The sequence below is a fragment of the Lepidochelys kempii genome, chromosome 1, assembly GCF_965140265.1.
Source record: "Lepidochelys kempii isolate rLepKem1 chromosome 1, rLepKem1.hap2, whole genome shotgun sequence".
In the NCBI taxonomy this organism is placed as follows: Eukaryota; Metazoa; Chordata; order Testudines; family Cheloniidae; genus Lepidochelys; species Lepidochelys kempii.
This window is the reverse complement of record NC_133256.1, coordinates 235,631,820-235,645,570: the sequence shown is the minus strand read 5'-3', so window position 1 is coordinate 235,645,570 and position 13,751 is coordinate 235,631,820. Positions and strand designations below refer to the sequence as shown.

At 38.8% G+C, this 13,751-nt stretch overlaps 1 protein-coding gene across 1 annotated transcript in view; it reads right to left on the bottom strand.

The window, feature by feature from the left end:
* PLCZ1 (phospholipase C zeta 1) overlaps positions 1–13,751 on the bottom strand; it is a 122,600-nt gene that overhangs the window by 77,803 nt on the left and 31,046 nt on the right. Inside the window, exons 4-6 of the mRNA XM_073319008.1 lie at positions 10,410–10,611; positions 8,042–8,186; positions 1,490–1,642 (exon numbers count right to left, since the gene is read on the bottom strand). Coding sequence (XP_073175109.1) covers positions 1,490–1,642; positions 8,042–8,186; positions 10,410–10,611 — 500 coding nt within the window. The remainder of the gene's footprint in view (positions 1–1,489; positions 1,643–8,041; positions 8,187–10,409; positions 10,612–13,751) is intronic.

The window sequence follows — 13,751 nt, the reverse complement described above, 5'->3', positions numbered from 1 at the left end:
GCATGATTTTCAAAGGTTCAAAATCAAATGCAGACAAGATTAGTATGATGGTAAGCCTGCAGCAAATACTAAGGTCAAATCTATAAACATTTTGGCTTATTTATTAATTGTTTTACATTTATTGAATAAATACCTACCATAACATTGTTTATAAAAGCATATGTAATATCTATGTTCTTTCTTTTTGGAAAACCTTTGCAAACTATTTTGCAACCAAAAATTGCTTTCTCTGTGGCAATCTTTTTTTTTTTATCCTTTAGGACAGTGATTCTCAACCTTTTCAGGTAGGTGACCCACTATTTAAAGTAAAAAGTAACAAAATTATACCACACGCTTACATTTCCTATAAAAATAAGAGTAAAAAACATAAATTATAAGCCTATATAATTTATTTGTGTGTTTCTGTTTCAAGAGATTAGCAGATAATACTTGATCTCAAATGGCAAGGGTGTGCAGGGAGTAGAGGAGCAAGAAAGTCTGTGCTTGAGAGCACAATAAAATTTTCAGTGCCTTGTGACCCTTCCTCCTCCCCCCAGTTGTGTTTTGTGACCCACCCTAGATGTCACAATCCACCAGTTGACAAACATTGCCTGAGGTCAAGCACACTGAGAATGGTTTTGTGGTTAAGGCACTGGGCTCAGAGTCAAGAGGTATTCAGTTCCTGGCTGTAGCACAGATTTCTCGTATAAATTTGGACAAATCACTTAATCTCTCTGTGCATATATTCCCAATATGTAAAACGGGCATAGTAACACTCCCTTTCTCTCATTGTCTGCCTTGTCTATTTAGATTGTAAACTCTTCAGGGAAGGGACTGTTTCTTACTATGGGCCAGATTGTCATATCCTTACTCATATTGAATTGTAATTTACTTAACAAGAAGTCTCATTGATTTCAGTGGAAATACTCATGATATATCAATGTGAGTATGGGCTTCACAATCTGGCCCTATGTGTTTTATACAGCGCCTAGCACAATAGGGCCTTGATCTTGGCTAGCACCTGTAGGTGCTTCCATAATACAAGTAATGATAATAATGCGGCACATTACGGCAGCTGCCTGTCATGTCTGAATTTTTAAAACAAACTGTTAGCAACAAGTTTTAACTATCTACATTTGCATATAAAATAAAAGACTGAATGTGTTCAAAGCCTAAGGAAAATGTTAAATCATGATTTTATGAACCGGAAGATCCAAGACTTTGCAAAATACTGGATTACTATGCTTTTCCATCTATACATTTCAAGTTGTTATATGAAACACCATTTTCCTAACAAGCGCATATCAACCTGCATGTTTTGGTTTCTATTTATTTTATTTTTTATTATTTCTATGATGCATAATTAATTCTGTTTTACCATCTGAAGCACAAAGATGTTTTAAACACTAAATGTGATAGTTTCAAAAATGCCTCAGGAGGTTATCACAACAACTGCAGAAAACTAGAATTTTTTTCTAATCTTTCACAGAGAGAAAATTAATGTTGTTACCTCAGGGGAAGGTAGATCTGTAGGAAACGTATCACCAATTATTGTAGTAAGAAGTTTGTCACCTAGAATAGTTTCTAAATAGTCTGCCATTACTTCCTGTTGCTTAGGGCTGCAGTGATTCTCCAAAGACAGTACAACAGGATAGTCAGACACCTAAAAATACAATTTCAAGGCCATAATAATTAATAATTAAAAACAGAACTACTAGATGCACAATATATCTTACAAAAAAGCATATGGGTATTTGTACTTTCATTAATTTTAAAATATTCCAAATAGTATTATTAGTTATTCCAGATTAATAACACAGCATCATCGAGCTCAGTAATATTTATGGAAGAGGAAAAGTAAAACTGGAATCTAGAAGAGTAATTTTCAAGTTCAAAGTTAATATCAGAAACAAAATCCAAAAACATAAGGACCATTAGAAATGGGGATAGCTTTAAATGTAGACATAAACAGAAGAAAGACTTTGACAAGGGAAGCCAAATAAAGATCAGTTAACCTGGTCACAGTACTTTAACTGGGAAATCTTGAATGTCTATGCTCTGATCTTGGAAAACAGGGCATACTGAAGTTTATTTCTCCAGTGGTTAGTAGCCGACAACCAAGTTTACCAGAGTTTTATTATATGCCTATTAATGCTGGGTGTGGAGCAAGAAAAGAGAAAAGAGCTATTAAATCAACTAAGAATCTAAGAGATGGTAGGTGCAGGAAACAATATTCACCACACATATAATGGCAAAGAAATTCAGCCAAATAAATTCAGGAGCTGCCAAAACAGCAACACACTGGCTACTGCCTGTCGCTGCCACAGAGCCTCTCAACAGATTAGAATATTGAGAAGCAAATAGTGATGATGTGAACCAGAAAAAAAAAATACCCAAGAAATATACTAAAGCATGGAAAATTATTTAGGTTAAATTCAGCAGAGGTTTTAAAAGCTGCTGACATCTAAAAACATCAACATTCAATTTAGACATCAGTTTATTTCAGTGCTATATTTTCTATACAACTTATTCCTTCATTCCAGCATATTTTGTAGAAAAATATTCTTCATTTCTTTAGGGCTAATAGTCACTACCCACCTAAAAATCATTCTCTTGTGACCGGCAAGTAATATCACAAGTTGCTCTGGGAATTATTAGGGCATGCTGGTAGATAATTATTACTTAAAGTGAAGAGGAATGGATGAATTGCTTAGAACTAATGATCCTGTTTGGATGCAAATAGTCTTAGTAATGAGAAACAAGGGAAAAGAAATACAAGGAAAACATCATAAACTGCTATTTCCAGGTCCCTGCAGTCTAAAAAGAATCTTAATCTGGCCCAATCATTGGTATCTGACATCTTTTAATCATAGCTATTATCTTTTAAAGAAATAAAAATCATATTCTGTTTGAAAAAAATTAAACAAATGATGTTAAATGTAACACCTATGGTTACTATAACTGAAAGAGACTAGAGTAAAAAATATTTCTCTATTTGTTCAGTTTTTCTTTCTTTATTTGACATCATTTTGTGTTTAATCAGTTTCCCACTTTGATTGTGTGGGTTTTTTACAAACCAAGGGGGAAGAGAAAAATATTGTTAAAAAATGGGAAACTGTGATCAGAACCACAATAATTGACATGAGGACGCAGGAGAAGGTGTGGTTCAAGACATTACTTTTAACTTACGTTTTTTTAAACTGTCTAGATTTCAAGTTGAAACTGTCGGTTAAATATTGTCAGATGGCATTGCATTCTGATAATCTGATTATGGGCTGACATTTTATGTACTGCAGAGTTTTCAGTCCTGTTATACTGCCCACTGCAGCACTTTTTACTCATTCCTTACTCATCAGAAAGCTCAGACACAAGCAAGGCAGAATGATAAATCTGCTGAAATTGATGGACAGCATCATAACAAAGATCACCACATGGAATGCAGAAACCATTCTCTCATCTGATGGCAACTAACTTGCTCCTATTAAGTGAGATCTACTTTCATAGAATCATAGAATATCAGGGTTGGAAGGGACCTCAGGAGGTCATCTTGTCCAACCCCCTCCTCAAAGCAGGACCAATCCCCAACTAAATCATCCCAGCCAGAGATTTGTCAAGCCTACATCTTAAAAACTTCTAAGGAAGGAGATTCCACCATCTCCCTAGGTAACTCATTCCAGTGTTTCACCACCCTCCTAGTGAAAAAGTTTTTCGTAATATCCAACCTAAACCTCCCCCACTGCAACTTGAGACCATTACTCCTTGTTCTGTCATCTGCTACCACTGAGAACAGTCTAGATACATCCTCTTTGGAACCCCTTTTCAGGTAGTTGAAAGCAGCTATCAAATCCCCCCTCATTCTTCTCTTCCGCAGACTAAACAATCCCAGTTCCCTCAGCCTCTCCTCATAAGTCATGTGTTCCAGTCCCCTAATCATTTTTGTTGCCCTCCGGTGGACTCTCTCCAATTTTTCCACATCTTTCTTGTAGTGTGGGGCCCCAAACTGGACACAGTACTCCAGATGAAGCCTCATCAATGTTGAATAGAGGGGAACAATCACGTCCCTCGATCTGCTGGCTATGCCCCTACTTATACATCCCAAAATGCCATTGGCCTTCTTGGCAACAAGGGCACACTGCTGACTCATATCTAGCTTCTCGTCCACTGTAACCCCTAGGTCCTTTTCTGGAGAATTGCTGCCTAGCTGTTCAGTCCCTAATCTATAGCGGTGCATGGGATTCTTCCATCCTAAGTGCAGGACTCTGCACTTGTCCTTGTTGAACCTCATCAGATTTCTTTTGGCCCAATCCTCTAATTTGTCTAGTGCCCTCTGTATCCTATCCCTACCCTCCAATGTACCTACCTCTCCTCCCAGTTTAGTGTCATCTGCAAACTTGCTGAGGGTGCAATCCTCCAGATCATTAATGAAGATATTGAACAAAACCGGCCCGAGGACCAACCCTTGGGGCACTCCACTTGATACCGGCTGCCAGCTAGACATGAAGCCATTGATCACAACCCGTTGAGCCAGCTTTGTATCCACCTTATAGACCATTCATCCAGCCCATACTTCTTTAACTTGCTGGCAAGAATACTGTGGGAGACCATGTCAAAAGCTTTGCTAAAGTCAAGAAACAATACATCCACTGCTTTCCCCTCATCCACAGAGACAGTTATCTCATCATAGAAGGCAATTAGATTAGTCAGGCATGACTTGCCCTTGGTGAATCCATGCTGACTGTTCCTGATCACTTTCCTCTCCTCTAAGTGCTTCAGAATTAATTCCTTGAGGACCTGCTCCATGATTCTTCCAGGGACTGAGGTGAGGCTGACTGGCCTGTAGTTCCCAGGATCCTCCTTCTTCGCTTTTTTAAAGATGGGCACTACATTAGCCTTTTTCCAGTCGTCCGGGACCTCCCCCGATCGCCATGAGTTTTCAAAGATAATGGCCAATGGCTCTGCAATCATATCCGCCAACTCCTTTAGCACTCTCGGATGCAGCGCATCCGGCCCCATGGACTTGTGCTCGTCCAGCTTTTCTAAATAGTCCCGAACCACTTCTTTCTCCACAGAGGGCTGGTCACCTCCTCCCCATGCTGTGCTGCCCAGTGCAGTAGTCTGGGAGCTGACCTTGTTTGTGAAGACAGAGGCAAAAAAGTACAATCGCTTTTTCCACATCCTCTGTCACTAGATTGCCTCCCTCTTTCAGTAAGCGGCCCACATTTTCCTTGACTTTCTTCTTGTTGCTAATATACCTGAAGAAACCCTTCTTGCTACTCTTAACGTCTCTTGCTAGCTGCAATTCCAGGTGTGATTTGGCCTTCCTGATTTCACTCCTGCATGCCCGAACAATATTTTTATACTCTTCCCTGGTCATTTGTCCAATCTTCCATTTCTTGTAAGCGTCTTTTTTGTGATTAAGATCAGCAAGGATTTCACTGTTAAGCCAAGCTGGTCTCCTGCCATATTTACTATTCTTTCTACACATTGGGATGGTTTGTCCCTGTAACCTCAATAAGGATTCTTTAAAATACAGCCAGCTCTCCTGGACTCCCTTCCCCCTCATGTTATTCTCCCAGGGGATCCTGCCCATCAGTTCCCTGTACATCCTGGCCTGTAGTTCCCAGGATCCTCCTTCTTCGCTTTTTTAAAGATGGGCACTACATTAGCCTTTTTCCAGTCGTCCGGGACCTCCTCCGATCGCCATGAGTTTTCAAAGATAATGGCCAATGTCAAAGTCTGCTTTTCTGAAGTCCAGGGTCCAGGGTCCGTATTCTGCTGCTCTCCTTTCTTCCCTGTGTCAGGATCCTGAACTCGACCATCTCATGGTCCCTGCCTCCCAGGTTCCCATCCACGTTTGCTTCCCCCTACTAATTCTTCCCAGTTTCTGAGCAGCAGGTCAAGAAGAGCTCTGCCCCTAGTTGGTTCCTCCAGCACTTGCACCAGGAAATTGTCCCCTACACTTTCCAAAAACTTCCTGGATTGTCTGTGCACCGCTATATTGCTCTCCCAGCAGATATCAGGGTGATTGAAGTCTCCCATGAGAACCAGGGCCTGCAATCTAGTAACTTCCATTAGTTGCCGGAAGGAAGCTTCATCCACCACATCCCCCTGGTCCGGTGGTCTACAGCAGACTCCCACCACGACATCACCCTTGTTGCTCACACTTCTAAACTTAATCCAGAGACTCTCAGGTTTTTCTGCAGTTTCATACCAGAGCTCTGAACAGTCCTACTGCTCCCTTGCCTACAATGCAACTCCCCCACCTTTTCTGCCCTGCCTGTCCTTCCTGAACAGTTTATATCCATCCATGACAGTACTCCAGTCATGTGAGTTATCCCACCAAGTCTCTGTTATTCCAATCACATCATAATTCCTTGACTGTGCCAGGACTTCCAGTTCTCCCTGCTTGTTTCCCAGGCTTCGTGCATTTGTGTATAGGCACTTGAGATAACTTGCTGTGTGTCCTGCTTTCTTAGTATGAGGCAGGAGCCCTCCCCTCTCGCGCTCGCCTGCTCGTGCTTCCTCCCAGTATCCCACATCCCCACTTACCTTAGGGCTTTGGTCTCCTTCCCCCAGTGAACCTAGTTTAAAGCCCTCCTCACTAGGTTAGCCAGCCTGCTTGTGAAGATGCTCTTCCCTCTCTTCGTTAGGTGGAGCACTCCTCCTTCTTGGAACACCATCCCATGGTCAAAGAATCCAAAGCCTTCTCTCCGACACCACTTGCGTAGCCATTCGTTGACTTCCACGATTCAACGGTCTCTACCCAGGCCTTTTCCTTCCAGGGGGAGGATGGAGGAGAACACCACTTGTGCCTCAAACTCCTTTATCCTTCTTCCCAGAGCCACGTAGTCTGCAGTGATCCGCTCAGGGTCATTCTTGGCAGTATCATAGGTGCCCACGTGGAGAAGCAGGAAGGGATAGCAATCCAAGGGCTTGATGAGTCTCGGCAGTCTCTCTGTCACATCGTGAATCCTAGCTCCTGGCAAGCAGCAGACTTCTTGGTTTTCCTGGTTGGGGCGGCAGATAGATGCTTTGCAGTAATATATAAGCTTCTGTATTTTGGCAAAAATTAAACAACTCATAAAATATGTATAGCAGTGAAAGGACATAATTTTGTATTAAACACATTTTAAAAATCAGAGACCTACTAAGTTCTTTACGGACATTAGTCCAGTTAGCTTTGAAAAGGCAATAGGTGTGGGTGTGTATGTATATACACCCAAACTAACATGCTTGGAGTTAGGTCAGTTTGGATTATATTTATTTTCAGTGTGTATGTATATTCTGTAGGTATACACACACACACACACATACACAGAGAATAAATATAATCCAAACTGACCTAACTCAAAGATTTGTCATAAAGGGCCCTTACTTGACTTCACTGGGAGTTTTGCCATGCAGCAATATAGAAGAATGGGTTAGTACCAAAAGAACTTTAACTTCCACTTGTTCTGCTACAGATAGGCAGAAGGGACAACATTTTAATGGGTCAACTGACTCATAAGAAATGATAACTTTTTTCAGAGCTCGTTTTAAAACTGGCGGGAAATTATCAGAATTAAGAGGAAATTAAAATACAATAAGACTCAAACAACGTTCCAGTGTAATACTTTTGTTCCCTCCATATTTTAAGTTTCAACACCACAGAAGATAGATTTTTTTCCATAGAAGTCTGAGCAAAGACATAAAAACAACACACAAAAAGAGAGGAAACTTTACTGCATCAGATCTTGAAATCCTTACTCAGTATATATTCAGTCCTTGCTCAAGCTAAATTCTCAATGACTTCAAATAAGAATTTTGCCTAAATATGCTGAGGAAGGTCTTCCGGATTCAGTCCACAAAGTTTAAATTACATTGAATTATCAACCAAATGAGACTGCCTTTCATTTAAAATGCTACAGAGTTAAGATCAGATACTGTAGATTTCTTTTATCTACAGTACCCATCACCCCAAGCACTATTCCATCTTATTTTTTCCAGAGCACCCTAAATTACAAGTGTGTTAACACTTATGTGTATTAACATTCATCACTTTTCAACAAATATATGTACATACCGCAAACGCATACTTATCTATCACCTCGATGACAGTTCTAAATGTAATTTTGCTTGTTAAAGTGTGACCATGATACACAATGGGCTCATTTTGCGGTCCATCCCAGCAATCAATTTCCAAACAACGACATCCTTTCATCAGAGCACTTTAAAAACAAGAAGAAAAAAATAACAATCTAAAAAGGAGATACCATGTTCAAAAGCATTTTTCTTGCATTTCTGATTACAAATAGCATAATCTGAGTAACTACAAAAATATTAACATACCTAAACTGTCATAAAAGAAAATTCCTACAGAATGATATGGATATAAAGTTGATGTATATTTTCTCTTATCTACCTTGGGCTTATAATAAGCCTTATCAGAGCCTCTTGGGGAAAAAATAGATTCTATGAATATGAACCCTTAACAGATAAAAATATAGCCAATGTTTTAGTTTAAGTGAAATATTTTCTTGAACAATGGCTATCTGCCTAAAATTGGAAATGTTTGAAGTTCTATTTATGTTAGGATTTTATATTTGAATAAACTCCAGCTAAGTTATTAACTCAAAGTATAAAAACATCACTAATAAAGCTTACAATGGGCCAGAATATGTCTAGTCTTTACACAGATGAGGAGGGCATAAGGAGGCCTTCCCCTACCTCTGTGCAAAGCGCCAGGCAGTGTTACAGTACCTGCATGCTGAGGAGTTCAGAGACTGCTTCCTCCCAACTTTCCCAAGGATGCACAGCACACCACAAAGGGAAGAGAGGCAGGACCATAGTCTATAGCATGCCATGCAATAACCATATGATTCTGATTAAGGCATTTTAGATTCTGTGGTCTAGATTAGATTAAACTAATTTGTAAACACATCAGATTTTTGTCCCTTCATAGTTTTACTGCAACGGAGAGTAAAGGTTGTTTGGGTGCCCTAAATGTGCATTTCCATATCTTAATATGTCTGGATTTCTTTTAAGTTTAACCATAAATCTGAATTTCTTTGGTTTATAATCTTTGATTTGGGGATAATCATACCATCCATGTAATGTATTTTACTGTAAAGTACTGATAAGTCTTCTCAAACTTAACTCCATCTTAATGTGATTTTTGTCTAGGAATTTCCTTATTTAATTTAAATAAAAATTCATACATGAACACAAGGTAAGAAACTGAAAGAAAATGCTGTCATGTGATATTTCTAATGATTTGAAGTTATGTAGCTTAAATAGTTTTTTAACATTTAACTTTTAGATCCAGAATCACAGGTATGTTCTGATTGCTTACCCCATTCTGGAGCTGTGCAAAGCAGCCCAAGAAAATTGGTCAGCTAAGTTATGTTTACAGCAGCTTTGTTTCACCAGAGCAGTGCAAAGAAACTGGAGTGTTGGACTCCTGTCTTCCAAATTCCTGTCTCCCTACATTCTGCTTTACAACCCCCAATTTCCCCCTTCCTTCTCTTCTCCTCATTCCAGTTTTCTCTTCTTTCTGAACCCACCGCATTCCCCTGCACAATTACAAAACAAATTCCAGCTTCTTCCTTCCTCCACACTCCCTGTGCTCATTCACCCCATATTTTCCTTCCTCCTGCATCTCCCACATTCCCCAGCATACCCTCTCAACCTAAATCTCTCCTCTCCTCTCCTCTCCTCTCCATTCCCCCGCATGTGCATATATTTTCCCTACTTTACTGTGCCCACTACATTCCCTTTCATAAGCACACATGCATGCATGCATACTCACATACACCCACACTGGGCATGCTGGAGTCCCCAGCCAATGTACCTGGCTTCTGCACTCCCATCCAGACTCCAGCTTGGGAGATGGTGAGGAGGCATGGTCAGAGCATCCTGTCAATCTCTAGCTGGTGAATGGCTCATTTGGGTACCATAACCAGCTGGTGTAGATTAGAACTGTTCTTCCTGTGTACACCAAGACGTAGACCAGCATAGAGATGGTCCACTCACCACCTCAGCTGCATCCAGAATTTGATCGCATATTTGTTTGAATTAATGGAAGATTAATTATATATTTTCACTGATGTGGAGATTAAACACTGCAATGTAGTAACATACAGAACAATGTCCTGCAGATGTCTTTATTTGCTGCAAGGGACAGTAGTATATGTGAAGCCAATGAAAAACTTTGGTTTGGATAGTTTTTAGAGTGTAGACAGAGGGGGTGGCAAATATACCAAAATGTGTACACACCAAATAAAATTTCACTCGGTCAAATTCAAATCATATTATTCTAGTTTTCATCATTGTTTTAAATAGAATCTTTTATTCCTTATTACTAAACACACATTTGTGAAAGACTCAATAAATTGTAGTTTAGCCACTTTGTAAAGTAATTTGATTACAATTCAAAAAAAGCATTTCAATACCTTGAATAACCCCAAAGGTGACTTGGCCCTATTAGTTGGTCAGATATGAGGTAGGTGTTATGCGAAGACGAAATAAAATAATCACGTAATGGGTAGCTCATATTTTGGTAAACAATTGTGTGGTCTCTTTTAAATATCAAACAGTCTTTTGAGTTCATGTATCTTAAAAATCCTTCAAATGACATCTGTTTTTTTCTCTGCACTAAAAGTAAAAATAAAGAGAGCAAAAAAATTACATTTGCAGTCGTCAATTTAAATAACATTTCTACCTATCTATTTTTCATGGTATTAATTTTTTTTAAAATGGTTTGCTCTGAAGAAGTTAACCGTCATACCCCACAACTATTTGTTTCAGTTTTTAAATTAATCAGATATAATATAAAGACGGTCAACAAATGCTTGCAGTCCTGGAGTCAATGAAGCTCTAAATGATGAGAGAATGATTTGAATGAGATCTGATGTTATAATTCTTCTATGAACATCAAGAACCAAAGCTATGTAATATTCTCACTTTTCACATTTTTAAAAAACTGTACTTCAGTAGAAAGAAAAATTTTACTGTTAATTTATTTTTGGTGGGTAATATGTTCACCAATCCATAACAAGAGATTAATGTCCTTGTCTGTGAAGAGCTCAGGAACAGTTCTGCAAAGTGTCAGTTAGAGATGAAAGATAGTACTGCATCCTAGAATTCCCACTAGAAGACTGCTCTTCCTAAACTGTGAAAAGAGAAATTAGTAAACTATGATGAAACATTACAATACAGGGAAATGGATTAATATTCTCTTCATCAAACAATCTCAAATCATAACAATGTTAAAGATGAGCTCTAAATCATGTTTACAAAATTCCCTCAATTGTTGCAAAATGCGCTAACTGCTCCCCAATACCTAGTTTAACAAGGGCATTCAACACATTATTTAAAACTGATTTCATGACAGGCAGTCTCATTAGAATGTCAACTTGTGCTCCAATGTAACACCTCAGCATATTTTATGCTGGTGGCAAGTGATATCACTGCAAACCCAGAAGACCACTAGAACAGTGTTTCTCAACGACCAGCCTGTGGACTGGTGCCAGTCCCTGAGATCTCCCTAACACAGTTTAGGAAGGCAGAAAGTCAGTCTGTGATATCAAAAAGGTAGAGAAAAACTGTCACTAGACTATTAAATGAAGTCTATTTTCAACTAGTCTGTGATTTTGCAAACTTCTGATTGTAACCTACCTGTGTTTTCATAGGACAAACTTGACTAACAACGTAATAGGATGATGAAAATATTTTAAAGTGGTGAACCGATATACACCCAACTGCAAAAAAAGCATTTACCTGATCTCTTCAGGTTAGTTCGAGGACCAGGAATAAAGAATCACCAGTATATTACTTCTTAGGGAAGCAATTCTCACACTGTAATATGAATGTTGATTAAAAGTATTCTATCAGAATAAGAATTCACTGTAATTACACGGATTAAAGCTACAAAAATGGAACACAGAGTATTTTTCAGTTGTAGGGCTTGTCTAGACTGGAAAGATGAGTAGTGTTTTAAAACGTTTTTACACTTTGTAAATACTACTCAGTACTTTACATAGATTAAGAGAGACACGTACATAGGTGCTGGAACTAGAGGTGTGGGCGGTGCTACCCCATCCCCTGGCTTGAAGTGGTTTCCATTATATACAGGGTTTAAAGTTTGGTTCAATGGCTCTCAGCACCTCCACTATAAAAACTGTTGCAGCACCCCTACAGCATAAAATGTGTAAAATGATATTGCTCAGGCCTAGGATCTGTCAGATGTTCCGAGGTTACACAGGCCACTGAATGAGGTGTATTAGCTCTTTGAGTATGAGAACCTTTGAGGAAGGGCTTCAAGTAGTAGAAGTTGATGATCTGAGTAGGGCTGGACAATGTAGAACCTAAGGAAAAAATTTTATTTTAAACTAAAAAAGCACTGAACTGCTTCTCTCTAGAACAGTTATTGCAGATGATTTTACACGATTTTTACAGTTCAGGGAATTTTGTAAAAATAATTAGTTCCCTTTTAAGCAAAAAATAAATTAGAAGGCAAATCACAAAAATCCATCAATCTGTAATGACAGCTAATTTCTAGAAATTAATTAAGAGAAAGACAAATCCAAAGTATTTGAAATAATTGTATATATTATACCAGTAGAAAGATACCACAGAACAGATTTTTTTCTCTAAGTGCTGTGTCTGATGAAACTTGATGGACAGCCTAAGAGTGCTCTGTCAAAGTGTTCTGCTTAAGTACTATCATATGCCAATTTTGTTTGAGGAGCTAATTATGCCCTGCCAAGTGCTGGGCATCCTTAACTTTCATTAAAATCAGTGGCAATTGTAGACACTCAGCACATCAGTCAATTGGACTTTATATTGCCCAAGACATTATTAAGAGGTAGTTTGTGAAGTAAGTATTTATTTTGCCAGGTGGAGATTTAGCTAAAGCCTTTCACATCTCTAATATAAAAGTTGTAATATTGTGAAGTCTCTTCTGATAAGTTTTTGTCATGCTTTCTCTTTAATATTTTTATGTTATGGGAAACATCCCAATTTCACTGGGGTCTCCTATAAGGGATATCAAATTTATTTGTAACCATTATTATGGCAGAACCATGATACAGTTACTATCTCTCAGCACTGACATCTTGGTCCTATTCAATGTGTATGCCTTATATCTTCCAGGAGCATCCTACTAGTGCTAGCCCTCCTGAATAGAGAGAAGTGAGACACATACAGACACAAACTGGTTACTGGTATGCTTGAACCAGCTCCTACACATGGGCAGGGAGACATTACAACCCCCTGAACTGGCTCCAATATCCCTTGGAAACCAACTCCGACACATTAAAACATTAATTAAAATAAGTAAAATGGTAAAATGCAAAAATAATTAATGCAATATGCTGCATGTGTTATTTTAACATTCGGATCCCTAATGTAGAATTTTAAAAATAAGGGACACCATGACACTCTGTCCCCATACAGGAAGGAGGGAAGGGGCTGGCTGGAACCCAGGAGACAGTTCTACTCTAAGATCGGATGTAATATGGCACTAACATTTTCCCTGTTGGCTACTCTAGTTCCTTCATACCCCTTCCCACGGTGGTTGCCAATGTAGTTCCAATGTTTTAAAAGGGTAAAAGGGAAGATCTAGAGAACTGTAGACCAGTTAGCTTAATGTGGATCCCAGGTAATATAGTGGAATGGTTTATTTGGGACTCTATCAATAAATAATTAGAGGCTAAAATATAATTAATGCTAGTCAGCATGGTTTCATGGAGGGTAGCTTTTGTCAAGCAAACTTGTTGCCTTTTTTTGACAGG